We start from the raw sequence: 27951 nt of genomic DNA on the forward strand, positions 1-27951 counted from the left end.
CTTGTTTATAAAATGTAAAAGGGGAATTGAACCTGACGTGAATCGAACACGCAACCTTCTGATCTGGAGTCAGACGCGCTACCATTGCGCCACAGATCCACTTGTGTTACTTTTATCGTTTGTTTTGTATATATTCAAATTGCACATACATATGTCAGCAAACAACAGGCACTACATGGTTGATAATGGAATTTAGAGTTTATCAGAAGTTACTAAGTGAAATGAGTTAAAGAAAACAACAAATAAATTTGTTATATATATATAGATAATATTCAATGATGAGTTAACACATTCATAACAAAATAGGTCAGTTAACATTTTTAATTAATGACGCAATATAAATATATATGCATCAAACCATATTGATGACCGACAACGCAAAGAATTTATACCTCGGGATAAATTATGTGACCTGTTTATGTTCTTCTGAGCTTGCATACTACAGCCAAAACGAGTTGATAAAGAGCTTTTTTTCATTTTTTGTATATTTTATACTTAATTTATGTTTATTTCATTTGATTAAAAAATAATTTTCACTTTAATATTTCAAATATAGAAAATAAAATGATCAATACATATATTATATTTTGTCAAAATAATTGTGAAAAATTAAAACAAACAAACGAACTGGAAAAATCTCTACCGCAATTAATTTTCATAATTATAATGGATAAACAGTTAACTGATGAATTGATAATGAATTCTAATTAATCAATAAAGCTAGTTACGTGTCAAAATATACTTTTTATCTTATCCTTTAATGTCTGTTCTAACATTTTTAGTTAGAGTTATATTGGAATGTAAAAATAACTTAAAGATAATAAACGAAACATTATATTCAAACAGTAGCTGAAACTACTAAAATAGTATGAAGGAAATACAACATACTGAGAAAATAAATCAAGAAAACTAAGTAACTCAATAGCCTAACTAATGAAAATAAGGTGAAATGTGACCACACAGTAGAGAAATTCATATTACTGACATACCAAATAAATGGCTCACTTATCAAACTCTATATTAAGAATTAATGGCTTCAAAAACACATAAATATGATGTGTTAATTCTTTCAGAGCTATATTATTGATCTGTCTTGAAATTCTTAGTATCTTGAAATACTATGACTAAACAAGCAAGTGATAAATTTCCAAGTTCAAACTAATCATTGATTTATCTAACTCTATATTTTGAAAGGAAAAAGAAGGTTTATTCACTTTACATGTCCAATCCCTTGTAACTCTTTTGACTTTTCAAAAATTTCTGTCATCTACTGCAAGACTAAAAGACTACTCATCCTTTTGGTGTTCCTAAGTAAACCTATGACCCTACAGAAGTTAGAAGACAAAAAGAGGTGGCGAAAGGGGAACAAGAATATACAGGTCTATAGTACAACAAGATAGCAGATAAATCAAAATAAAATAGATCTAGCCACTATAATCCTCACTGGAACTGGTGAAACATTGCAAACAAGGCAATATGGAAGACCGGATTCCTTTTCTTATCATCAATTTGGCAGCTGAGAAGCTAACAGGATGGACATCTCCATCCTCCCAGGAGAACCTTCATAGCCATTCTTTATAATCTTCATGAACTCCCCCTTTACCGAATCGATGTCCAGGAAATTATTCTTGTTAGATTTCAAACCCCAATAGAAAACTACATTTGGCTCTGTTTTCTCACTATCAACATATTCTGTAGGGTTAGGGTCACAAAATCCTTGAGTAGCCTCCAGCTGCAGCAAACAAAGCTATATGAGGAAATGACAACAAAATTCATTCCTGATTGATTCATGATTATGAGTGAGGTTCCCAAAAGTAACATTAAAATTAACAGCAGCAGAGGATATTTTTACAACATAAATATTTATGCCAAGCCCATAAAAGTGACCTTAATATAGTTATGGTCTAAATGGGAAAACATCATGTCTCGTAAAAGAAAAATATTTACAAATAAATAGTGAAGCGTCTCCAGTGTGATATAATGAATGGTATGGATCATAGTCACTTCTAAAGTAAAATTGAGTTTAATTATATGAGAAACCAAATTTACCATTTGAGCTACTTACATGCAAAAGAAGACCTCGAAAGCGTGACTTTACCCAGCCAACCCATTCTACCAGTGCATAATGGTTAGGAGAAGAGAGACAAATTTTGAGAAATCGGGAGTATCTTTCTGTGTATGGGAAAGGCTCGAATACATTATCCCAGAGGAAATCTGGCTTCAAAATATCCTTCAATGCAGCCAGATACAGAAAATGAGAGACTTATTTAAATAGGATCATCACAGTTCATTGTGATTAAGTCGCTCAGGATAAAATATAAATAACAACAGAGGTAAGAAACATGCATACCAAAAAGAGATCTAGGTTAAGCAACACAACATACACTTGCCGCATTATGTCCACGAATAGAGTTAGTCCTGATCTAGTACAAAGCGTTTAGTTATTATTTATCGTTTTCAGCTTAAAAAGGGCGAGCCCTTACCCTTGCATATCCAAGTACAATAGAAGATAAAGTTACATAGTTTGTGACCTAACAGCTTGTTTGGGGGAAAATATTATGAATTGATGTTTTTAGCTTTGAAATTCTTTCACTAATATACTATATATTACACAGAAGAATATAAGTTGTCATAAGTGTATTTCTTCACCCTTAGAGGTCATACAACAAGTGAAGGTAGTGTAAATTACAGGTTGATATTCTAGAGTGTTATGTTGATTTTAACTAAATTTATTATCATTTAAATGTTTCAGTAAGTATTTTATTCTTTCTAATATATAATCCACATGAGATAATGTGAACGACTATATATCTACTGCCAGTCATACAACAAGTGAAAATATTATTCCGGTAAAATTTATACCAAAAGGACACCTAGTTTAAACTACACAACATTCCCTTGTCATGTTATGTCCGTAAAGAAACTTAGTCCTGGTCCAATACAAAGTTCTTTTAGTTATATTTTGTATCGAAGAATTCTTAAGAGCTAGCAGCCATATAAACCGTGTGGATTCTACCACACAACATTATGATTAAGTCACCCCAGAAAATGTGTTTAATTACACAGGTAAGTCACTCTGGAAAATGTGTATAACACAGGTAAGTAAAATGTATATCAAAAGGAGTCCTAGGTGGTTTAAGCAACGCAACATACCTTTGTCATTTCATGTCCCTGAAGAAACTCACTCCTGATCCGAAAGAAAGTGCTTTTAGTAATATTTGTATGACAATGCTCATAGCGGCTAGATGGCAGAAATATAGGCATGTAGGACCGTGTCTCTATCCCATCTATAACTGTTAACATTCCTTCCTGCAACATCACTGGTGTAGGCCAGGGCCAAAACGCAAATGTTTGAAAAAAGTGCATAATTAGAGCGTTTAAGGTGGCATCAGGGTGTCTCAGAAAAACATATGCTGCAAGAACTGTCATATGAACTCCTCCCAAATAACCAAGCGACTGCAAAGGAAAATATTACTTTATGTTAAGCATAAAATTAAAGCACAGTTATGAAAGCAACCATTACTTGAAAGTACAAATGCACTTACAGTTCCATAAACTCCTCGCCTTTTTGCCCACAGTTTAAGACATCGTAGAATGCATTGAAATTTCTGAAATACATGAGTTGCATTAAAGAGACGATAATGCACAAGAACAATAAAGCAAAACTACCCCCACTTGCATGGAACCAAATATAAAGGGAACTTAGTGCCTATCCTCAACTCAAAGAACGTCAACAAAAATCAATATATTTCACATCCTTTGGATCATCAAGATAATTGTCCAATTGCTTATGAATCTAGCTATTCTCTTTTACTAAGAAAAGAAATTATTGGTGTGCACCTTACCTCTATATTAAGAACTAGATGGAGAATGTATTTATTTGCTCGTACCCCAGACAAACTTTTCCAGCTGGTATCATCAATATTCCTCATGAAAAATGGATTTAATATATCAACATTCTGCAAAATAAACGGCATTGTTTGTTTACCATAAAAATGGTTTAATGCATAACGCAAAGAGGCAATGACATTAATTTGACGGAATATTGAGCATAATGATTGGAAAAGGTCTTCACACATGCAAAACTCCTAACATTTGTCAATGTATTTTCACATTTTGAGAACTGCATCATGTTTCCTCACACTGACCTCAGGAACATATAGTACGTTAAGCCGAGCATATGGAAGATCAATGGAAACCCCTTCAAATTTAAATCGCATTAGAGGGACTTTTGCACTCTTGACACAGTGAATATATGATACTTCAGGTCTTCTTTTAAGCATGTCGTGCAACACAATAAAAAAGTCTTCCTGTATAGATCATCAGTAAAATTAAGGCAAATGTTACTGAGCCTAAGGGAATGATACACAAGAGAAACACAATTAACTTACTGCAATTGACGCAAAGAAAGGAGCAACACACAAAGCATCAATGTCAGAACCTGAACTGTGAACCTAAACATTATTGAAAGTAAAAAAAGGAGAAAGCAAGCTTTAGATATGTGAAAAAGTTTAACAATCACATCCAAGCAAATTAAGAGAAATCCTAATACGACTACTTTTTTTTTTTTATTTCTCATCTTATTATAGACCAAGAAAATCAAACGGTACAGGATTAACAAATGGAAGAACTTACTCCGAGGCCATAAGATCCATAAGTCAATACTGTGGCAGATGTTACAGCAATTTGGTGGTCTGGTAGTTGATGCAGGCATGCAACCTTCTTGATCCACGATGAGACTACCTGCAACGTGAATAGCATGATAAATAAGGTAATTAGATAATAAAATATAAATGCAGGATCTGTGATTAATTGGAATACCATCAAGATAGTACTGTAAGTACCTAACCAAATATCATGATGCAAATTGAGAAAACTAAATTTAAAGAAATGCAGGGATTTGCTAACATAAAATACAAATTTTATCCCTGGATTCACACAAAATTAAAAAGTTATACTTGTTGGGAAAATGTGCACTTGTTTGTTGAAGTGTTGCCATTAGTAAATGAGTTCAATAATTCGCACAGTTTTAAAATCTTACCACTATTACGAACAAAGTAACATCTTTTTAAGTAATAAATCTACTTATTTATTGGTTTTTTAATATAAATTACACAGAAAATAGTTCATTACCTAAAACAATTTATTACTATTAAAACAACAAGCAACGACAAGTTTCTTTAAATTTTCTGTCCATGCTTACTGGTAAAAAATTTTAAGGTGACATTATTACGTTTGCTGAAACTGCTAGCTCCTCGCTTCAAACGTGAAAAACTAAATTCAGAATGCATCGCCAAACACACACTTCTTTCTAGGATAAACAAAACCTAGTTGAAGTAACCAGTAAGGACATTGTTGTCGTACACAATAAACACTTTCCAGTCATACATGAGGAAAAAAAATCAAGAAAATGCAAATAAAGCTTGAGGTAAAAAAAATAAAGAAGCAACCTTCAAGGAAAACATAGAACGCATCCAAAATGCAATCCATGCATTCGAAAAGAAAACAAAGAATTAAAAGGTCGCAGTAAAAACCACGCATTAAGAACAAGCAGGGGAATGCTGCACAAGAAAACCTGTTTAAGCTTCCGAATAACACTTTTTCGTTTATCTTCCTCTTCTGCAGACGGAACAAGTCCTTCATCAACCATGAACTGCGTATATTCAAATAAACCCCAGAACAAAAAGTCATAAACTTTAAATAAAACCCAAACACCCCAAAAAAATAAATAAATAACCCAAAACCAAAAAGGTTTACCTGAAGCAGAGATATGGACCTTTGATTATCCATCGTGAAGAAAAGTGAGGGGTTGAAAGGTACCGGAAGCAGCACAGTGGAGGGCGTTGGCAGCAGCGGCGGCGGCAACAGAAACTGGTGAATGATCGGAAATGGTGGATGATGGTTCAAAACGACATCACTGCTGGTAGGGCGAGAAGTTGGGGATTGAAATTCCATGCAAGATGACAAAAACCTCTTTCCGAAATTGCTAAACCCAAAAATAAAACAACGAATTAAAATTAAAGTTAAAATAAAAAGAAACAGCGTTCGGTCGTTATACGAATTTCTAAAAACAAAAAAAGAAACACAAAGAAAACGGTTTTCCGTTGCGACCATTCTGAATAAGAACATTGCAACCTATGTTTAGCAATAGCACTACCTTCTTCTATCTGTCTTCTTGCTTTTCTTTTGCTGTGCACTCCCAGTCTTCAAACTGCTAACGTTCACGCGTTTAATGGCAGCATTTTGCATTTTTTTTCAAACAAAAATAAGAGGGAAGTAAATATGGTTAACGAAGATCTATCTTTCTGTTATTTAAATGAAGAAAATTTTGTTATATAAAAAAAAATTGTTTACGTGGCAATACCTTTTGAAGCCAACTGTCAGTTCACTACTGAGGATGACTACTCAGATTGATACCATTTTCTACTCTCCAAAACTTCTTTTCTTCTTATTATTTAGTTATTGTATAATCAAAATATTGCTATTAGTTCTAATAAGCTTTAATGTACTTAACTATATTTAACAAAGCATTAAATATACTACATTCATTATATTTATTTCATAAGTATTAATGTAGCATCTAATCTTATTGACTTAGTATTTTATAAATGTGTATTACTTTTTTATTTAATTATTATTTTTTATACATAAATACAATAAATTTAATTAAACTAGATTTTATAAATTTAGATATTTTTAATTAAATTTTATTAAATGTTTTTATTAAAATATAAAATAATATTATAGTTATATTATTTTGATATTAATGTTGTTTTGTATTAATTATATCAAAACCTGGTAATTTTAACACAGAGATAAAAAAATAAGATGACAAACTCATTTAAATACGATTATGTTAAACATTATTGTAAACTTTGACATTTTATCTTACCCATTAATTATTTGTTATCACATTAAAATTTATTAAAAAAATTATAAAACACATATTCAAATCATTTTTATTTCAAATATTTCATATAATTTTTATGTAGTCATGATCAGATTTAATGAATCTCATTTTATTAAACCTTATTGTTAATATAAAAAAATAACATTAATCTTAACATTCAACGTGTTTATTTGTATTTTATTGTTAACAAAATAATAAAATAATTAAAAAAAGTGCACCTTAATTATTTTTATCAACGATCTACAGTTTTAAATTTTAAAAATTATTAATTATTAGTCCATCAACTTAAACCGTATATTTCATATTTTTTAATTAATTTTATTAAAAGTTAAGTACCAGATATAATCATAATAATATTATTACAATATTAAAGTATTAGCTACATGAAACAGTTCGTATTCTTTGACTATAACATGGTTGACTTAATAATGATGTGAACTAATCCGTTAAGCATTTTCCATTTATCGGCTTAATCTGTTGAGCTTGATGATAATGAGAGTGTCCTTAATTTCACTATATTGTCCTTAATTTTAAAGTAAGGTAATTTTTTTTCATAATGTGTTTGAAATTTTTATTTCATCTTTATTTTTGTTTTGTAAGATTATACTTGTGTTTTTTTATCTATCATTTTACTATTTTAAACATTAATTAAATAATTTTTTATAAAAAAGAAAACTGATAATAAAACAATGATATTATTAACTATTTAATATAAAAAAGACATAGTAAAGGTTTACGTAGACATTAAAATTGAGACATTATTATATAAAAAAGTAACTAATAAATAAAAATACTAAAAATGAGCAGAAATAACTAAACAAGTCTTAAAAAATATTTGATTTAATAGAATAAAGATTTCTCTTTCCTAAAATTTAATGCATCACTTACACAAATTTAAAAGAATATATATATATATATATATATATATATATAGAGAGAGAGAGAGAGAGAGAGAGAGAGAGAGAGAGAGAGAGATGTTATCACAACTGTTATTGTATTTCATATCATAAAAAATGTCAATTTACCAATGGTGATATCAATAAAACTATTAGGTGAGCAAATAACATCACTAGAGACTTAAAAAACTTAATATATTTATATGCATTGAAATTATATATATAAACGAATGTTTTGTAAGACTAAACTTAAAAAATAAAATATTTTACCAGAATTCAAATAAAGATAACATAAATACATAGCTAACAAAATAACATATTTACAAATATTAAAATAAAAAACAGTACATGCAACATGAGAAATTATATACTTAATAAATTGACTGAGAAATAACTTCAAAAAATGTGATAGAGATCAATATTTGAGTTGAAAATGTGGTTTTAACTACATTCCATGCGTAGACTTTTACTTCTCACTCAAACTTCTTCCTGATTTATTACAGTTATTTATCACCTTAGACTCTTTACCTCCTTCAATTAATTATGACAGCACATAAGTTGAAAACTCAAGACCATCATCACCTAAATCTAGTTTTTCTTCTACCTAAAATCTCTTGTGATTGAATATTAGTTTAAGGATAATGCTTACTTTGTTTTCTTTTTGTAAATATAGTACTTCTGATTATAGTACTTATTGTTTTAATTCCTATAAGTATGTTAGCTAGTTTCATTTTAATCTACGTAAATATGTATTTTTTTTTTAATTTAAGGTTCAATGATTTCAGTTATTAATATGACACTTTTGACAATGCTATATGAAATGATATCATTACCATTGTATTTAACAAAGTAAACGTACAAAACAATAAATTAAAAGTAAATGTTAAAGCTAGTATGCATGGGAATCTAAGTTAGAGTATCGAGCATTGCGTATCCTACAGGGATGCAGAGATAAAAAATCTTTTTATTTTCGTTTTATCTTACTTCTATGTTTTCCTCTCATAATCAATTTGCATCTTTTCATTCATAAAGTGATAATGTGAGTGAAGATTGACTAATGACTCCGATTCATATATTGTTTTTATTTGTCATTACACTTTCCCATCAAAGTACTTATCAATTTTTTTATTATAGATAATCAATTCTATCTCGAAACTATTTCAATTATCATTATATGTCATTTTTCTTTCTTATTCTAAGTTTTTGAATCATCCTCTTTTCGATTTCTAAAGTTGTGAATGTATCATCTGGATTGTCGTTCCTTTATTAATAGTTCTTTGAATGTTCTTAATTTTTTGTTGTTTTGGGTTGATTATGCAAAGGAAATTGCAGTGTTATAATGTTTTGAAAGAGTAGAATAAAAATATTTTCAAAAACATATGTAAACTTTAAATATGACAAGTTTTATCTACTAATTAGCTTCAAGTAAATATTAATAGTCTAATTAAGAGTTATTCTAATTTGGTTTCATGTATTAATATTTTTAAAGAAAGTTAGATGAATATGTAGATAGTTTTTAGCTTTTTATGAATGCATATTTATATTTATGTTGAGTTTATGGACATCATTTATGATTTGGAACATGCTTGAAAGAAAAGACTTTTAGAGATATTAGTTGGAAAGTGAATAATTTTTAATATGTTAGACTTTTTGGACTAATAAGTGATTTTTTTGTAATTTTATAAAAAGATGATATGTATTTTTGTAAAAAGAAAAATTATTAATTTAACGTTTTTCATCAATATATTTATTTAGTTTATTTTTTTCATGATAAGTATAATTGGTTTATGGTAGAGTGCAGTTTCTATCAATAATTTATTATAATTTTTCATGTTTTGTATTTTGTATTTTAATTTTTTAATAAAATTTTAGGTGAAGACAAATTATTAATAGATTTTTAATAACATAATTGAAATGTGTGATTCCCAACATTAACTCTCTTTTTTTTGGATTTAAAAAAGTTTTCCATATACCACATACGATACGTACTAGAAACTATATTAATATTTGGAGAATAATGAAGAGGTAGATCAGGATTTGCAACGTCAAAACCAAATTTCATGCTAATTTTATTACTTCCTTATTAATTTGAACATTAGAAATCAACAATTTTGTAATAGTAAAATAAAAAGGTCCCCACTTTTTGAGATAAAAGAATGTTATTTAATTTTTTTTTAAATATAATCCTTTCATTTTTATGAACTCAAACCATAATAGTAATAATTAATAAATAATAATAATAATAATAATAATAATAATAATAAATAATATTAAAGTAATCCGACGAATCTCATTTACCAAACATTTATATAATCTCCTAATAAGGTTAGCCAGCACAATACTTTAAGAATAATATATAAAAAAATTAATATTTTTAAAATATTAAAAATATAATTCAATCAGTACAACTATACTCATTCAAAAAAATCTATCAAATTATTTTAATTTTATAATAAACAAAATTAAAAAATATTGACTAATACTACATAGAATTAAATACATGTTAATGCGATATTCACGATTGGAAAAGTGAGCATTCAAATTTAAATAATTATATATTATTTTTACCTTAATTTTTTTTTATTTTACACTTGCCATAAATATTACATTATAAGTATTATTTATTGAAAGAAGAAATCACAGTGAATGTGCTTAGTTTGGATTAAGTTTTTTCACACACGATTTTTGCCGACAGAATTCGGTATGGTGCCTACTTCAGGGCAAAAAATTGGATGTGACAAGTCCGTTAAATTTAACGTTGAAAAAAAAAACGCAAGGAATCTAGAAGTTTTGAGTATTTTTAATTATGAGGTGGAGCTTAGTTTGCAGATAAACACTACAAACTAACTAAACACATCAATTATAATACAAATAGGTATAACCATTAAAGTTACGTAATATATATATATATATATATATATATATATATATATACATATATATGTAATTGTAACGAAAACATTTTTGACAAACAAAACACGTAATTTTTCTTTGAGAAATGATTTTGTTTAAAAAAATATAGAAAATCAAATCAAAAACCTAAAATTTAGATGATAAACTAAAATTTTATTTTGCGGAAATAAATGTCAGTGTTAGTAAGGTGGTGTGTTGATCCTACTTCATCAATCAATTATAAACTATTGCAAATGTAACTTTTATTATAAGTATAATAAAATCAATAAACTTATAGTGGCAATATTAATATGACAATGTCTGCTGAAACTGTAACAATCAAGCACATTCAAAGAAATAAAACAAAATGAAACTCATTAAAGAACTGGTTTTATCCGTTTGTCATTCATCAAGCAGAACCAAAACAACCCAAAAAGTTATCACAGCTACCAAATTCACAGCACAACACATATAAAAAGGATAAAATTCCGCTACAATCAACTTTACAAATATATTAACTACAATTCATTTTTTAAATATAAAATATATAGAGAGAGAAAAACAAAATAAATAAATGAGAATTAGATCAGAGAGTACAACCACAACAGACGAAGAAGTAGCAGAGCAAGGCGACCAAAGCTATGGACTCAAGGCCCGTAATCAAGGCCCATAACACGTCATCAACCAACGACAAGTTCCACTGAATCACGCCTTCTACGTTCCAATACGAAAAGTCCAACGCCGGCCACCGGAAAATGGACCACGGCACCGAAAGGCTTAACTCCGGCCACCTGAAAATCGACCACGGCACCGAAAGGTTTAAATCCGGCCACCGGAAACTTGACGTGTACCACCACCACATCCTCCTCTCCTCTTCTACCCTTTTCTTATTCTCCCTCTTATCCTTTTCCCTTACAATTTCACTTTCGATTGTGATGTTGAAGCATTTATTAGTCTTCTTTTATGTGTGGGGGCATATATAGGAACTACACAAACATGATTTAACACGTGTTAAACCCAAAATTCCACTCCCCAGATTTTTTTTTCTTTTAATTACGTGATAATCGTGAGTATACTTTTCCATATGTTATTGATAATATTGTCTACATAAAAAGGCTCTGTTGCCAAAATATTCATTACATTTAAAATATAAAGTAGGTTATTTTAATTTACACCTTTTACTTTTCCTTCCATCTTCGGTACTACTGAAATGAAAAATATTAGCAACATATTTTTTATGTACTGACATAGCTATATCAAAATTTATAATAAGTATTTCTCTCTCCCATTTTTAGTTTTATTTATAATTTAATACCCATCAAATTTTAAAGATAAAATATGAATGAAATTTTACATCAAACCGAAATAAACATAGTCACCTGCCACTGTTACACTCTCCACTCAAACATGTTGTCATTCTTTTTTCTATAATACAATTCCATGAAAAAATAACATGAATTTCATTTTTTTAGTTCAAATTTTAACCTTCTTTTTTTTATCCTTCCACGCATCCATGCCTGGACTCCCTTTATTTATAAGTCAATCGTGCCAACATTGAGTTAATCAATTTTCCTTTTTAAATTATATTTTTATATTTATAAAAATTCAAATTTGACGCCTTATTTTATTTAAAAGATTAAAACTAAATTCTACTTATATTAACCACAATAAATTGTAATTATAGGCATGAAAATCATATTTGTAAAATAATTTTTTAATTAAAAATAAATACCAGTAATACTTATAATATCATATCTTTATTTGGACCAGTAGGTATCCGCGCTTTCTATGTGGACTGGCAGGCCATCTAAGTACAGTGACTTTCACATGTTTCTCTCAAACCTTCTGATTATGTCACATGGATTAATTTCTTACCTTCCTCTTGTAAAATCATTAAAAAACATTCATCTTACGTTCGTCCTTTTGCATTACTCATCAAATTCAAAGTTTGAGAATTAAAACACACAGCTTAACACCATTTTCGTTGTGCAATTTTACAAATCCAACGAGTTACGAAATAATTAGGTAAAACTGCCAAAAAAATCCTTAAAGTATAATTAGCTTTTTAAGCAGTACGGGGCATTTAAAATATTTAAATTTTGGTCATAAATTCGATGGTCAAAACATCAAAGATGTACAGTATAATCACTCGGTTAATCATAGATTAAGCCGACTATACACCTTGTTTCATGGAAATTCGATCTGTGAAATGATCAAACCTCAAGCAAAATTAACAAAAAGAATAACTATATTAATCCTAATTTCAGTTATTATCAAATTGGAAACACTAATTAAAAATTCATCCCAAAATCTACAAATATAAATTTAACATTCAGACACAGTAAATTACTTTTACTATGTATTTTTTATTACAATACTTAATCAAACACTAACTTTAACATCGAAATATTTTTTTCAATCCTACCAAAAGAAAACCAAAGAGTAAGACATTGAACTAAGCTTATAATATGAAGGTTATTCGTATAGAAACTTAACCTCGAACCCTAATCCAAAACAAAAGATAATAACACCTTCATGATGTCTTTCCATACTTTATCGACGCAAAAAAGAACGCGGAAGAATGATAAACTTTTAGCAAGCAAACGAGCCCAATTTTTTTATTGAGAAAACCTTTAAAATCTCGTTCTTTTGAGATGATTAAAGAATCATGACAAATTCAAGATAAAAAAAGAACTTCAAACGTTTAAAGTGGGCAATTAACCAAAAAATATAATAAACTTAAACGATCTAGTGACAAGAAGAAAGCTTCAATCTCATAAAAAGATTGATATTTTAAGCAATACATTTTGAGCATTATATTCACAACCATTTCATAAAATTAATTTGTGAATATTTTGAATTAATAAAAATGGGAAGATTTACGCGAAAGAAAACAAGAAACGACTTTGATATAATAATTAAAATCTAGATTAAATTTACAGAATTAAATTCGCACTTCCGTTATTAAAGAAAAACCAGAAGTCTAACATTTCAATAAGCCTAAAATAAAATTTGACGAAATTGCAATCTATATAAGGAAACAAACTTCAAAAACAATAACCTAGAGCCAATCTGACAACCACAAATAATGGACGGCATTAAGCCTCCTTCTCACTTGAGATACTATTGTAAATAATACATAAACAGACAAAACTCTGGTAGTAAACCTCAGTTTAGAAACGAGAATATCATCAAAAGCTATCTAGTAATTGTAGAATGCAACTGTATTCCAGTAAGGATCGGTAAGAGCTAGAGGTGTCCAAATAGTCTTCACTTGAAACACTTGCACATTCCATCCATCAAAATATGTGGACAATGTCATAGGCAAATCTTTATTTTGTCAAAGAACAACATAATGGCAAGAATTTCGACAGAAGAGATGTACACAGCAAGTTAAGAACAATGTTGTGTTTTATTGACTGCCAAACTCGAGCAACCACAGTTTAGAACAAACATAGCACAAGTTGAGTTAACATGGGAACTGCTCCTCAAGAAACTCGGAAATTTTCTCTAGTTTTACTCAACATTTGGCAGTTATTCCTGTTACTAAAACTTGAAATTACGAAAATACCCACTCCCCACCAAATCAAGTTGTTTTTCAAACTTGGAAGTTGTAAATTATGCTCTGGTTAAATTCAGAAAATCTTATCCCATTATGTACAGTTGAGGACAAAAAAGTGCTCTATTTTTTGACAATTTATTGAATTGAATTAAACCAGTATTCAGTCATAAATCACCACCAAAGTGTTATTAAAGAGAAGGATACGTCCAGAAAAGCACGAACGACTGCAGAAGTATAAAAAGGAAAGTTATAATGCTGAACACATTCAAAATTGCTAAACATCACAGAGAGAAGAAAAACCCCAACATAATCTTATGATCAAAGGTTGAACCGGTCAAATAAGACCAGTAAGACAATATATAGACCTATCCAAAAATTTCATTATTATAACATAAAACGCTATTCTAGTATGCAATTTCAGAAACATCAAGGAGCTGTTGGACTGCATTGTTCAACAAGATCAATTCTAAATTCTAATGATATGTTACAGATACCCAACAAAGCTTTTGCCTCCAAATATGTCATGTGAAACTCCAACTTTGAAAAATTCTATAATATTTCTTTGTTTTATTTCATTACTGAACAGCTAATCAGCAAGTGTATCTTTGGTGAGTGCTTAGTGTATGTGTACCTTTAGTGTTGAAGCATTTTCTTTTAATTAAATTCTTTCAGAGGTTTGGCTTGAGAGCATCAGTATTATAAAGCTTATTTGTTCTGGTAGTACACTACGTATGCTATTCCTTGATGTCTTTGGCTGAAAAACAATGTTTATTTTTTTTAAGGGAAAAGATCTTCCTACACTTGCATTGATTTAGAGCTTAAGTTTAGCAGATGGCAGTTCTCCTCATTAGCTGGGTTACAGGGTATCATTAGTATACATGCTTCATAAATTCGGCTAATCTAAACTGTGTGCCTTTCTTTCATGTGATATTCATTCTTTTGTTGTATTCGCCTCTAACCATCTTATCCAAAATAATTTCTTCTTTAGTAAAAAATAAACTGTCCCATACACCAAGCAAAATGAAAGATGAAATGAACATAAACAACATACCATTAAGCCACCAAGAAAGCCGTCAAGTAGCACTCGATTCCAGGAGTCAAAGTATGTGTGGGTTGAAAAACTTGCTTTCGCAATGAGCCCAAGTGAAGTGAGTGCCATGAGAAGTAAGTAAAACACAAATCCTTTCAAGCCTGTAAATCCCAAAATACCCGCAACAACTCCACCAATTATAGATAAAAATGTTCGGCTGCAAAAGAGAAAAAGATTCAATTGTATACCTTAGAGGACATTATATTGGTGTTTGTTTTCATACCTCCAACCAGTTCCCTTTTTCTCCATCTATATACCATGAACTCAGATGACTATTTCATACAGATAAAATCAAACAACTCCACCCATACTAAAACTTACACCCCAAACAGCTTGGTAACTCGCCATGTTCCATAATTAGGTGAAGAGAAAAAGGGAAAAAAAACCCTTCAGTTCCATGGTCCAAACCAAATATAACATTTCAAGCTAAATTATGTATTCAAAATAGTGTTCATAACCAACAGTCAAACGAAACCTGTAATAGATAGTTTTCATGTTGCTTTGCATATTCTCAGCATTAAAAGTCAGCAACTCATTCACTGCATTGCTTGATTTCTTCTCTGATGAAGCTGAATCTACAGCCATACCTATCTGCCTAGTGTAATGTGTTTCTGTAAATAGAAACAGAGTCAAATGATTTTTGGTAGAAATAATACAAATTAAATCATGCAGTTGAATTCTGAATTCAATATCCAAGAGCAATTCTGCTGAGGTTAACAACCGGTAATTTTAAAGGCATGGTGGAACGTAAACAAGATGGGTCGCAAACTCTCAACCACTGACCTAACTATGTTGCGTCATTAACAACTAGGACGCTTGACTCACACAAAAAAGGTGAAAAAAAAAGTTAAAATTAAACAACTGGAACTCAAATCGTCCCAAAAGCCAACTATAATAACTCTCAAAATCCCCAAATTGTTTAGCTTCAAATTTCAGCATACCTCAATGCTGCCCATCCCACCTACAGCCATACCTATCTGCCTAGTGTAATGTGTTTCTGTAAATAGAAACAGAGTCAAATGATTTTTGGTAGAAATAATACATATTAAATCATGCAGTTGAATTCTGAATTCAATATCCAAGAGTCCGCTGAGGTTAACAACAGGTAATTTCAAAGGGATGGTCGAATGTAAAGAAGATGAGTGTTAGACCATTAAAAGTGTATATGAGGAGGAATAAAAGAAGAGAGAGTTAGTGGCGGGTAGAGGGGAAATCAGTTAGAGGAGAGAGGGTGAGTTTGTTAGAAGAGAGAGAGAGTATAAATAACAAATGGTTTGAGAGAGGTAGGGGATTTTGATTTTGGAATTAAGACTGGACCTCTTGGCCAGTGGAGGAAGGGAGGCTTCCTTGGGGGAGAGTGAGATACCTGTATTCATCTTTTCTTATCATTACAGAGGAAATATCAATACATATACATACATATTTCTTATACTGTTGAGTGTGTGTGAGTATTATTTGCTGCTGTTCGGTTCCTTGCATAAAGGAACCTAACAGATTTGGTCCGACCTGCCGGATCATTTCGGAGGGAAGAGGAGTGCGCGTGATCGGAGAAGAATGGAGGGGCGAATGGTGGCTGTGGAGTCGACAATGGAGGAGTTGAAGGAAGAAATGCGAGCGATGACTCTCGAGTTTCGACGAGCCCTCGGAAGACGTTCTGGAACCCGCGATAGGAGTTCTGAGGGGAGTCGAAATTCCGTCCAGGGTGATCGAGAACGAAGGTCGACAGAGAGCTCTGATGAAGAATCGGAGGAGGACCGGAACGACGTACAACGCAGTTGGATGAAGCGAGTTGAGCTTCCAACTTTTGAAGGTACTGATCCAACAGGATGGATAGCGAAGGCTGAGAAATTTTTTGACATCCAAGGAGTGACGGAGAAAGAGAAGATGAAGTTAGTGTATATCTGCATGGACGGAAGCGCTAACTACTGGTTCCGCTTCTGGCGGAAGAAAACCCGACATCCAACATGGAAGGCATTCACGGAGGCGTTGACGAGGAGGTTCGGCGGATTAATTAGGGGAACCGTCTTTGAGAAGTTGGCCGCGGTGCGACAGAGAGGGGGCGTCGATGAGTATATCCAGGAGTTCGAGGTACTCGTGGCGCAGGCGACCAGAGTAACCGAAGACCAATTGCTGGGATATTTTTTCGCGGGTTTGCAGGAGGGATTACGAAACGCTGTGAGACCGCATGACCCACGCGATTTGTTGACGGCGATGGAGAGAGCTAGGGACATCGAACAAGTGGGATGGACGTCGCGAGGAAGTAGTGGAGTGGGAGGAAGAGGCGGAGCGACGTGGGGAAGATATTCCGCGAGTTCAGGGACGGTGGCGAGGACAGAAACGTTTCGCGGACCGTCAGAGGGAACGGTGAATGGCGGCGGAGGGCAAGGAATGAAGAAGGACGCTAGTGTGAATACTATGGCTTCGAAGGCTGGTAACAGTGGAGGAGGAACCGCGGGACGAGGCATTCGGACCCTGCCTTATCAAGAATACATGAAGCGGCGAGAAGAAGGACGTTGTTTCCACTGCGGCGGACCTTACAGTCCAGGTCATCGTTGCGCTGAACGGAGCATGCGGGTGATGATATTGGCGGAGGAGGATGAAGATGAAGAAGCGGAGGCAAGTGTCGAAGTAGAACATAAGGCTATGGAGTTGTCGGGATTGTCCGCGGGTGGCCTCTCGCAATCGAACACGATGAAACTGCAAGGTTGGGTGCAGGGGAAGAGAGTTCTGGTGCTTATTGACAGTGGAGCTACCCATAGTTTTATATCCACCCGATTGGTGGAAGAGCTGGGTCTGGAATGCACCGACACACGCCCTTATAAAGTGTGTTTAGGGGATGGACAAAGGAAAGAAACCAGCGGGTATTGCACAGGAGTCTCGGTGTTATTAGAAAACTTAGAAGTTAGAGATAAGTTATATCTCTTTGAATTAGGCGGTGTGGACATAATATTGGGAATGACCTGGTTATCCTCCCTAGGAGAGATCAAAGTAGATTGGGGACAGCTCATCATGAAGGTGGCGCATGGAGGAAGAGAAGTGGAGGTAAAGGGGGATCCATCATTGACACGTAGGGTGGTGACTCCTGAAGCTCTTATAAAAGAAAAAGGGATTGAAATGCTGTCTTTAGTATGGAGCTTAAGCCAAACAGAATTGGTGAATGAGAAGACGGAAGATAGTGGCTTAATGCAAGAGGAGGAGGTAGAGCTGGAACAAATTCTGAGTGCTTTTGAAGGGGTATTCCGAGACCCCCAAGGCCTCCCACCCGAGAGGAGAGTGGATCATAGAATCCCTTTAAAAGAGGGTAGTGAGGCCGTCAATGTGAGGCCATACAGGTACCCCCATGGAATGAAAGCTGAGATAGAGCGTCAGGTGGAAGAGATGTTGAATTTGGGCATTATTAGGCCCAGTAACAGTCCCTACTCTAGTCCTGTAATATTGGTAAAAAAGAAGGATGGAAGTTGGAGGTTTTGTGTGGATTATAGGGCATTAAACAGAGTAATAGTGGCTGATAAATATCCCATTCCAGTCATTGAGGAGCTGCTGGATGAACTTCAAGGTGCGTCATATTTTTCTAAAATTGATTTAAAGGTTGGGTATCATCAGATAAGAATGAAAAGGGAAGACATTCCAAAAACTGCTTTTCGGACACATCAAGGGCATTATGAATTCCTTGTGATGTCCTTTGGATTAACAAATGCACCAGCCACATTCCAGGACATGATGAATTCAATTTTAAGGCCGCTATTGAGGAGGTTCGTGTTAGTATTTTTTGACGATATACTTATCTATAGCAAGACTTGGGAGGAGCATTCTCAACACCTCACTCAAGCCTTAAAAGTCTTGGCTGAACATGAACTTTTTGCAAACAAAAAAAAGTGTGAATTTGGGAGAAGACAAGTGAGATATTTGGGGCACAAGATATCGGCAGCAGGGGTGGAGATGGACAGGGAGAAGGTGGCAGCTGTCTTGGAATGGCCAGAACCCAGAAACATCAAGGAGTTAAGAGGGTTCCTTGGATTAACAGGGTATTATCGCAGGTTCATTAGAGATTATGGAAAAATGGCTAAACCCCTTACTGATTTGTTGAAAAAAGGAATGTTTAAATGGTCTAAAGAGGGGGCCATGGCACTGCAGAAGCTTAAAGAGGCAGTGACTACAGCTCCAGTGTTGATTCTCCCTGATTTTGAGCAACCCTTTGTTGTAGAATGTGATGCTTCGGGTACAGGCGTTGGGGCTGTTTTGTCCCAGAAAAACAGACCCATAGCCTTCTTTAGTAAGGCGTTATCTGACTCTTCCTTAACCAAGTCCATTTATGAGAAGGAATTAATGGCACTTGTGCTTGCTATACAACATTGGAGGCCGTATCTATTGGGTCAGAAGTTTGTTGTTTTTACTGATCAGAAGAGTTTGCGTTATTTACTGGAACAACGCATCACAACTCAAAGTCAACAAAATTGGCTAGCTAAACTTTTGGGGTACGAATTTGAAATCAAATATAGGACAGGTGCTTCCAATCATGTGGCGGATGGGTTATCCAGAAAAGGCATGGAGGAGGAGGAAACAGATAAGATGCTACGGATGATATCACGACCATATTGGCTTGAATTTCAAGAGCTCATGGAGGAGGTGGAAAAAGATGAGAGTTTGCAGAAAGTGTTGGAGGAATTAAGGGTAGACCCTAACTCTCATCCAGCTTATACGTTGGAACATGGAAGATTACATTACAAGGGGAGACTTGTATTATCAGCAAAATCTGTTTGGATCCCTCGCTTGTTGGCTGAATTCCATAGTAGTGTCACGGGAGGGCATTCTGGGGTTTACAGAACCTATAGACGGGTGGCCCAATCTTTGCATTGGATAGGAATGAAGAAAACTGTTACAGATTTTGTGGCTGCATGTCTCATATGCCAACAACATAAATACTTGGCAGCTTCTCCCCAAGGATTGTTGCAGCCTTTGCCAATACCCAAAGCCATTTGGGAGGAGATTAGTATGGATTTCATTGTAAAATTACCCAAATCTCAGGGGTTTGATACTATATTGGTGGTAGTGGACAGACTTAGTAAATATGGCCATTTCATCCCAGTCAAACACCCTTATACAGCCAGATCCATCGCTGCATTGTTGGTGAAGGAAGTGATTCGGCTTCACGGGATACCCATGACCATTGTAAGTGATCGCGACTCAACATTCATGAGTGTTTTTTGGCAGGAGATTTTCCGCCTGCAGGGAACTCAGTTGAACATGAGTACTGCTTATCATCCAGAGTCAGATGGCCAAACGGAGGTGCTGAATAGGGTGCTGGGAACGTATTTGCGTTGTTTTAGTTCTGAACAACCAAAAAATTGGAGTATAGTCTTGCCTTGGGCGGAATATTGGTACAATACTAGTTACCAAGGAGCTTCAAAATGCACACCTTTTGAAACTGTGTATGGAAGACCCCCTCCAACTCTCACACGTTTCATTCCTGGCGAAACAGTGGTGGAAGCCATTGCACAAGACTTACAAACAAGAGATGAGGCTTTGACACAACTTAAATATCATCTGGCCAGAGCTCAAGATCAGATGACCCACTATGCCAACAGGAAGAGAATGGACACCAAGATCAAGGAGGGAGATTGGGTATTCTTGAAAATCCGGCCTCATAGACAAACTTCTATGCCCACACGCTTACACCCAAAACTTTCTGCACGGTATTATGGACCATTTTTGGTGGAGAAACAATTAGGACCAGTTGTTTTTCGCTTGCAGTTACCTACAACATCAAGAATCCACCCTGTTTTTCATGTTTCCCAATTGAAGCTAGCTATAGGGGATCATTCGGTGGAAGGGCAGCTTCCCACTGAACTGCAGGTTGACAACCCTATGTACACACCTCTAAAGGTATTAGAGCGCAGAAACCAGCTGCAACAAGGAGAGGAAATTCCCCAAGTTCTAATACAATGGCAAGACGGTGGGTTGGATGGAGCTACTTGGGAAGAGGAACAATACATTCGACAGCAGTTCCCTGATTTCAACCTTGAGGACAAGGTTGATCTTGGGGAGGAGGGTAATGTTAGACCATTAAAAGTGTATATGAGGAGGAATAAAAGAAGAGAGAGTTAGTGGCGGGTAGAGGGGAAATCAGTTAGAGGAGAGAGGGTGAGTTTGTTAGAAGAGAGAGAGAGTATAAATAACAAATGGTTTGAGAGAGGTAGGGGATTTTGATTTTGGAATTAAGACTGGACCTCTTGGCCAGTGGAGGAAGGGAGCCTTCCTTGGGGGAGAGTGAGATACCTGTATTCATCTTTTCTTATCATTACAGAGGAAATATCAATACATATACATACATATTTCTTATACTGTTGAGTGTGTGTGAGTATTATTTGCTGCTGTTCGGTTCCTTGCATAAAGGAACCTAACAATGAGCCACAAACTCTCGACCACTGACCTAACTAGTTGCGTCACTAACAACTAGGACGCTTGACTCACACAAAAAAGGGGAAAACAAAATTAAAATTAAACAACTGGAACTCAAATCGTCCCAAAAGCCAACTATAATAACTCTCAAAATCCCCAAATTGTTTAGTATCAAATTTCAGTATACCTCAATGCTGCCCGTCCCACCTGAACATTCAAAATTGGCACATAAACTCCCGTGTTCAAGTAAAATTTCAACCCCATAGAAAAATTAACAGAATAAAAGGATAAACATATATAACTTTGTATATATCATATCATATAATGCACAAACTGTCAAGAACAAAAACAAAATAATAGATAACGGCTATTTAATAAAATTAAAAGCTACAATTTAGGGTTTCGTGGCCTATGTAGTTCAGCTAAAATACTTGCTAAGCGCTAACATAGAGAATTGAAATCAAACATTCAGCTACAGAGACTCCCGCAACTCACACAAACACCAATGCGAAAGTCTCAGCGAGATGCAGGAAGTAAATCCCGATCAAGTGCGTCAGCTTTGTCCTACGGCAACACTAAACCAGAAATTATTAATTTAGTTCAGCACAGAACCGTCACAGATACATAAGGCAGTCTCCTAATAACCAGCAAAAATCGACATGGAATTGCCATTATTTGAATCGAAATTGCGAATGAAATCCGATGGAAGGAAATATCAGAGATTGACAAAAACAACGATACCAGATTTAAAAAACGAACAACCTAAAAACCTTTACCTTCTGCGACGCTGTTTGAGAAATTGTTATTGATGCTGTGCGCGCAGAAAACACACACTTTACACCACCCTTTTACTCCTTAGCCCTTTCTTTCTTGTCAATTTTAACAGATCTTCAAAACTTGAAGATACAGGGTGGAATCTCCGGAATGTGACACACGGATGAAATTCGATCTGGAACCGTTAGATATATATTTATATATTATAATTAACGGTTGTGATACTATTATACCTTCAACCGGTTGGGTGAAATATATACAGGGTTTCATGTACTGTTCTGAGAAAGAAAAGTACTTTTTTAAGTTTTAAATATTTATTTAATATTTTTAAGATAATTTAAATTTTTTAAAAAGTAATTGAATTCAATCGATATTATTTAATATAATTTCTTATAAAGTGGTGAAAATTTAAAATTTTAGCATTTTAAGAAGAAAATCTTACGATTAGTTATCTTATTAAGAAATATATTTTATAAATAATGTTGATAATAAAGAGAAAAAAAAATTAAAGATTATAAGAGATAATAAAAGTTAATTTTGTGTGGCTTTTTTTTTTGGCGGAAGAATTTTATTTATAACCCAAAGAATAAACTCAAATTATAAATAGTTAAATCTTGTAAAAAAGTAGTTAATTAATGGTTGCAAATTAATTAACAATCATTTATTCATAACAGTATATTAGATATTATATTTTTCTAATTTTTGCATTTCAAATATGATTTTAATATTTGAAATATTGAGTTAAGAGACAAATGATAGAAAACGGTAAGATTTATCAGTTAATACTCGTTATAATTTATTATTTGTATAATTAATTATTTTCTTAATTTGTTGTCTCATTTAATCTATCATTTTAAATATTTTCCCTACAGCTTAAATTTCAATGTTTTTCTAAATAAGATTAATAATTAAAACTATAATTATACAAACAATCAAAATTATTTATTATATACTAATAAAAACACATATATTATGTGTGTTTACTGTTTTTATGACAATAAAAAATAATGAAATTATCATCCTTATTATAAAATTAAATATAAATAAATTTTATAATTTTAATATAAATAACTATTATTTATTTTATAAGTAATTTTAATTAAAAATATGATTAAGTTTAAAGAAAGATCAAATCTAAAAAAACATTTAAATTTTAAAAAATAAAATCACGAATAAAATTGATACAATAATTATTTTAATTTTAAAAATTAATTTAAAAGGTAAAATAGTAAAACAAATGTAAACATAAAAAATAAGAATTTTCTTTAGGTAAATTCAAATATTTTTATGATAATAAAAATATTATTATAAAATTAAAGTAGTTTTTGTAACTTATTGTAAATAGTTTTTATTTATTTTGTAAGTAATCTTATAATTAAAAATAGTTAAATTAAAAAATGGTCAAATGAAAAAAAAAATACATAAAATTAAAGAAATAATTACTTAAAAAAAGTAAAATTGATAAAAAAATATATTTTAATTTTAAAAAATATTTAATTAAAGAGTAAAATTGAAAAAAAAATGTAATAACTCGAGAAAAAATTACTCTTTGAAGTCCTTTCATGATTGATAAAACTATCTGATTTAAAGAAGGACCAACCTGCCTAATTATATTACATAAAGGAAGCAATAATTATAGTCATTTAATAAAAGTAACTCTAAAATATTTTTTTATCCTTTTCTTCAACATATTTAATCATTTAGAAAAGTGATTAACATGTGTCATTTACAACTGATCAATTTTTGAATAACAGTTTTTCTTTTATTATAAAATTCTTTTATTTGTGAGTTTTTTAAAGTTTTTGTTAACTTTGTTGATTGGATTATTTTGGTTGATTTACTTATGTTTTGTTATAATTTTAGAAATTTTTGATAAAAGTCTTTCATTGATTAGAGATAAGACTAATTTATAATACAAGCTGATTTTGAAAAATTGAGTTAAACTTAAAGTTAACTTCTTAATGGAAGTGACAATGCGAGACAGATCAGGCAAGTTAGTTTGTCTACAATAAAAAACACAAGCAGATTGAGATTTTGAGCCTGTTAGCCCATAGAAGCTCGACCCATATAATTAATCTTTAGCCAGTCCAAGCTTAGGACGAGGTAAAGCGGGTTGCCCGCTTTCTCACAATTCCCCTCCTCACTTACTCAGGTTTGTTTATTTGTTTTCCTTTGTCCTTCTTACAACACAACAACCTCTCTCACTCACCTTTCCATGTTCTCCTTTGTCTTTTTTGTAGTAGTGCATCTCTTCTCGTAACAATGCATCTCTTCTCGCAACAGGTGCATGGGCTAATACCAATGTAAGGCAGACCGTTTGACCCACATATTGCATACCAAGTGTGCGGTGGGCCTAAACGAGTTGGGTTAACCCATATTTTCACCCTTATTTCTTAACATGATATCAAATTCTTGGATTAGAGCTTATCTTAACAAAACTTGTTTGTTAGGTTTATTATTCCACTCGTTATCAAATCATCCATTAGAGTTTAGTTCACGCTCAATGTATATATACCTCTATGTAAAGAGATATATTGAAGTCTTACACCAACTAGAGATAAAACCAATTTGTAATATATATATATATAAATACAAACTTTACTTTAAAAGAATCAATTTTGTAAAATTGAATTAAGTACATTTCTTATGTTGTGTTTTTAGTGTTTTCTTCCTTATGCTTGTGTAATAAATAATTCTCATCTAAACACAAATATTTTAAATTATAAAAAAACTAAATATAAATTTTAAATTGTCAAAATTCTAATTTGAAATGTTTTGTTTGATTTGATTGCTATTTTTTTAGTATTACATTTTGTTTCAATAATTGATTTATATTAGTAATAATATGTAAATACAAAGTATATATTTATACTAGTAATAATATGTAAATATAAAGTATATATTTATACTAGTTTTTATTTATATATAAATGGTCGAGAAGGAGTACGTACTGAGTAAAAGTATAAATCAAGTTATAATAAAAGGTTAATATGATTTTTTTATCGCAATTTTTTTTCATAATTATTCAACCTGGTTTTTAATTTTTTTATTGTAATTCTTACTTTTGGTATGAAGAGTTAATGTGGTCCCATCTGTTAACACTGTTGCAACGATTAACTACAAAGCAAAACATGGTTAATATGCAACATTTTGAGTTTAGTTGGATATCGCGTGAGTTATGTTATTGAGGTGGAAAATGTCTTATTTTGTGAAGATTGAAAAGAGTAGGAAAATAGAATTTTGTGTGGGTTGATTGAAGATTGAATGTTCGAAAAATTTGAAGATTAAAACTTTTACAATGGGTGGTCGACTTGTGGACTTTTCATTCTTTGTTAGTATAACTGAATGCTTTTTCATTTTGTTTCCAAGATTAGTGCAACTTTGCGCGATTACGTGATTATAAAGGATTTCTTGATTATAAGTTTACGTAATTTAGTCCAATAAAAAGTTTAGGCTTGATTTATTGAAAAAGTAATAATACTTTCACACATAAATTTTTTATATTTATTTGACATTAACCTTTATTTTTTTATAAATACAAAAATTCATGCGAAATGAATGTAATATATGGTACGTGATATTACTCTGACTGAAACTAAAGCAAGAACCAAAAGAGGACTAAACATGGTACCACAAGCATGCACAATTCAGGTACAGAGAAGGAGACGGTTTGGTTTTTCCAAAAAAGACAACACATATTTAAGCACGCAAACCTATATGATGTACAAAACCCACGTGGCCAGGATCATCCCACGTAGCAAATCCAAAAGTTAGAGAAAGTTGCACACCTTGACACGTATCATTTTCTTGTATAGCTGCATGAAACGAAAGGGTTTATATAAGGGTGTCTGGATCATCAGCATCTGCATCATCACTTTGAAAAAAGCCTGAAATGGCACCTCGCATTTCCAGAGTCAGAGTCTCTTTTTCTGTTTTGGTTGCTTCCCTAGTCCTTCCCTTGTTTTTCCCAGAATGTTCTTCTTCTTCTTCTGTGCTCATTGCAAGAGCATCAGCCCCAAAATCAGATGTTGATCTTTTAGAATTCCCTCTAAACTTAGAATACTTGGAGGCTGAGTTCTTCTTGTTTGGAGCTTTGGGTCATGGATTGGATGTGGTTGCTCCAAACCTGGCCGGGGGAGGACCTCCTCCCATTGGTGCCAAAGCTGCCAAACTCGACAAATTTTTCAAGGATGTCATATTGCAGTTTGGTTTGCAAGAAGTCGGACACTTGAGGTTTTGTTCTATCTCTAACTACTACTCTCAGCAGTTATAATTATACTTTCAAGGCAAGAAATGAAAAATTATGCCGAACATTTGCGAAGTGTTGCTGAGTCTAATTTGTTGTAGGGCCATAAAGAGCACAGTGAAAGGATTCCCCAGGCCTCTGCTGGATCTAAGCCCTTCATCGTTCGCCAAAGTAATGGATAATGCGGTTGGGAGAACTCTGAGTCCACCCTTTGACCCCTATGCTAATTCAATCAACTTTCTTCTTGCTTCTTACGTTATTCCCTATGTTGGCCTCACTGGCTATGTTGGTGCCAATCCAAAGCTGCAAAATGCTACTTCCAGGAAGGTAATTTCTCAAACCCTGCACTGCTAATCATTCTCATGTGTTAGAGTTTAGATGTAGTCACTCTTATTCTACACAATCTGCCTTATTTCTTTTCTTATTATAGAAGATGCCACTAACTGCATTCTTATTATTACTCTATGTCTCTCACAATGACAATATGTGCATGCACATGAACAGCTTGTGGCAGGGCTCCTGGGAGTAGAATCAGGACAAGATGCAGCTATAAGAGCATTTTTGTATGAACGGAAAACGCAATTGGTGCATCCCTATGGATTGAGCGTGGGAGAGTTCACAGATCGCATTTCAAGTCTCAGGAACAAGCTAGGAAAAGCAGGTTTGAAAGATGAGGGTCTTGTGGTTGCTAAGGAGTATGGTGCTGAGACAGAAGTTAATGGGAACATTCTGGCTGGTGACAGAGATTCATTGGCATATTCAAGAACCCCAGAGGAAATATTGAGGATAATATATGGAACAGGTGATGAACATGTTCCTGGTGGCTTCTACCCTAAAGGAGCAAGTGGTCGCATAGCAACACCTTACTTGAAGCATTCCATCTAAAGCTTCAGCATTTGCTTTACAACTTGTGGCTTCAATCAAACTGTTGTGGTTATTCTACTGCAGTAAGCTAGTATAATAAGAATGCTACTTTCTACTTTGGTTACACTTTATCAACAACTTATCTGTCTTTCTTAATACATATTTTATAAAAAAAATGTATCTAAGTCAGTGTATGAAATGCGAGTAACGTCAGTGAATTTGGTTCAGTTTAATTCATATCGTGATTTTGATTTAAGATATTATAAAATTATTTAATTAATTAAAAATTAAAATTAAGATAAATAAACATACATGCAT

At 32.8% G+C, this 27951-nt stretch overlaps 4 protein-coding genes and 1 non-coding gene across 8 annotated transcripts; 1 reads left to right on the top strand and 4 right to left on the bottom strand.

Annotated features, from left to right (window-relative positions):
• Positions 1-27: 27 nt before the first annotated feature.
• TRNAW-CCA (transfer RNA tryptophan (anticodon CCA)) lies at positions 28-99 on the bottom strand. The gene has a single exon. It is a non-coding gene; the product is annotated as a tRNA-Trp (tRNA).
• A 1091-nt stretch (positions 100-1190) lies between these two features.
• Positions 1191-6287, bottom strand: LOC108342364 (nuclear poly(A) polymerase 3). Its single transcript, XM_017580126.2, has 11 exons — positions 6158-6287; positions 5758-5986; positions 5576-5653; positions 4636-4743; positions 4392-4454; positions 4149-4310; positions 3846-3959; positions 3546-3608; positions 3154-3456; positions 2066-2230; positions 1191-1732 (listed from the first exon to the last, which is right to left on the bottom strand). Exons 1-11 carry the CDS (start codon positions 6247-6249, stop codon positions 1505-1507), a joined length of 1605 nt encoding a protein of 534 aa, XP_017435615.1. The 5' UTR covers positions 6250-6287; the 3' UTR covers positions 1191-1504.
• A 4785-nt stretch (positions 6288-11072) lies between these two features.
• On the bottom strand, positions 11073-11717 carry LOC128197424 (uncharacterized). The gene has a single exon (XM_052879299.1). The coding sequence runs from the start codon at positions 11558-11560 to the stop codon at positions 11285-11287; it is 276 nt and encodes a 91-aa protein (XP_052735259.1). The 5' UTR covers positions 11561-11717; the 3' UTR covers positions 11073-11284.
• A 1992-nt stretch (positions 11718-13709) lies between these two features.
• On the bottom strand, positions 13710-22744 carry LOC108343596 (uncharacterized). Of its 4 annotated transcripts, none has more exons than XM_017581969.2 (6): positions 22526-22685; positions 22245-22324; positions 15826-15961; positions 15312-15507; positions 14465-14484; positions 13710-14028 (listed from the first exon to the last, which is right to left on the bottom strand). In XM_017581969.2, exons 3-6 carry the CDS (start codon positions 15933-15935, stop codon positions 13998-14000), a joined length of 357 nt encoding a protein of 118 aa, XP_017437458.1. In that variant the 5' UTR covers positions 15936-15961; positions 22245-22324; positions 22526-22685; the 3' UTR covers positions 13710-13997. The 4 variants fall into 4 exon arrangements, with proteins under 4 accessions (XP_017437458.1, XP_052734665.1, XP_017437457.1 ...); XM_052878705.1 differs by having other exon boundaries at positions 22245-22313; positions 22526-22684; XM_017581968.2 differs by lacking the exon at positions 22245-22324 and having other exon boundaries at positions 22526-22744.
• A 3631-nt stretch (positions 22745-26375) lies between these two features.
• Positions 26376-27866, top strand: LOC108342006 (desiccation-related protein PCC13-62). Its single transcript, XM_017579706.2, has 3 exons — positions 26376-26756; positions 26871-27096; positions 27274-27866. The coding sequence occupies exons 1-3, from the start codon at positions 26416-26418 to the stop codon at positions 27652-27654; spliced, it is 948 nt and encodes a 315-aa protein (XP_017435195.1). The 5' UTR covers positions 26376-26415; the 3' UTR covers positions 27655-27866.
• Positions 27867-27951: the final 85 nt, after the last annotated feature.

The sequence above is a fragment of the Vigna angularis genome, chromosome 6, assembly GCF_016808095.1.
Source record: "Vigna angularis cultivar LongXiaoDou No.4 chromosome 6, ASM1680809v1, whole genome shotgun sequence".
NCBI classification, from domain to species: domain Eukaryota; kingdom Viridiplantae; phylum Streptophyta; class Magnoliopsida; order Fabales; family Fabaceae; genus Vigna; species Vigna angularis.

Coding starts and splice junctions, on each gene's coding strand:
- LOC108342364 (XM_017580126.2), bottom strand. CDS start 6,249: ATGCAAAATGCTGCCATTAAACGCGTGAACGTTAGCAGTTTGAAGACT. Junction 4,744..5,575: donor TTATTCGGAAGCTTAAACAG/GTTTTCTTGTGC, acceptor TTCACGTTGCAG/GTAGTCTCATCGTGGATCAA. Junction 2,231..3,153: donor AGGGACATGAAATGACAAAG/GTATGTTGCGTT, acceptor GCTGCATTGAAG/GATATTTTGAAGCCAGATTT.
- LOC108343596 (XM_017581968.2), bottom strand. CDS start 15,935: ATGGCTGTAGATTCAGCTTCATCAGAGAAGAAATCAAGCAATGCAGTG. Junction 15,508..15,825: donor ATGAAAACTATCTATTACAG/GTTTCGTTTGAC, acceptor TCTCTTTTGCAG/CCGAACATTTTTATCTATAA. Junction 14,029..14,464: donor TCGTTCGTGCTTTTCTGGAC/GTATCCTTCTCT, acceptor GACAAAATAAAG/ATTTGCCTATGACATTGTCC.
- LOC108342006 (XM_017579706.2), top strand. CDS start 26,416: ATGGCACCTCGCATTTCCAGAGTCAGAGTCTCTTTTTCTGTTTTGGTT. Junction 26,757..26,870: donor CAAGAAGTCGGACACTTGAG/GTTTTGTTCTAT, acceptor AATTTGTTGTAG/GGCCATAAAGAGCACAGTGA. Junction 27,097..27,273: donor AAAATGCTACTTCCAGGAAG/GTAATTTCTCAA, acceptor GCACATGAACAG/CTTGTGGCAGGGCTCCTGGG.
- LOC128197424 (XM_052879299.1), bottom strand. CDS start 11,560: ATGTGGTGGTGGTACACGTCAAGTTTCCGGTGGCCGGATTTAAACCTT.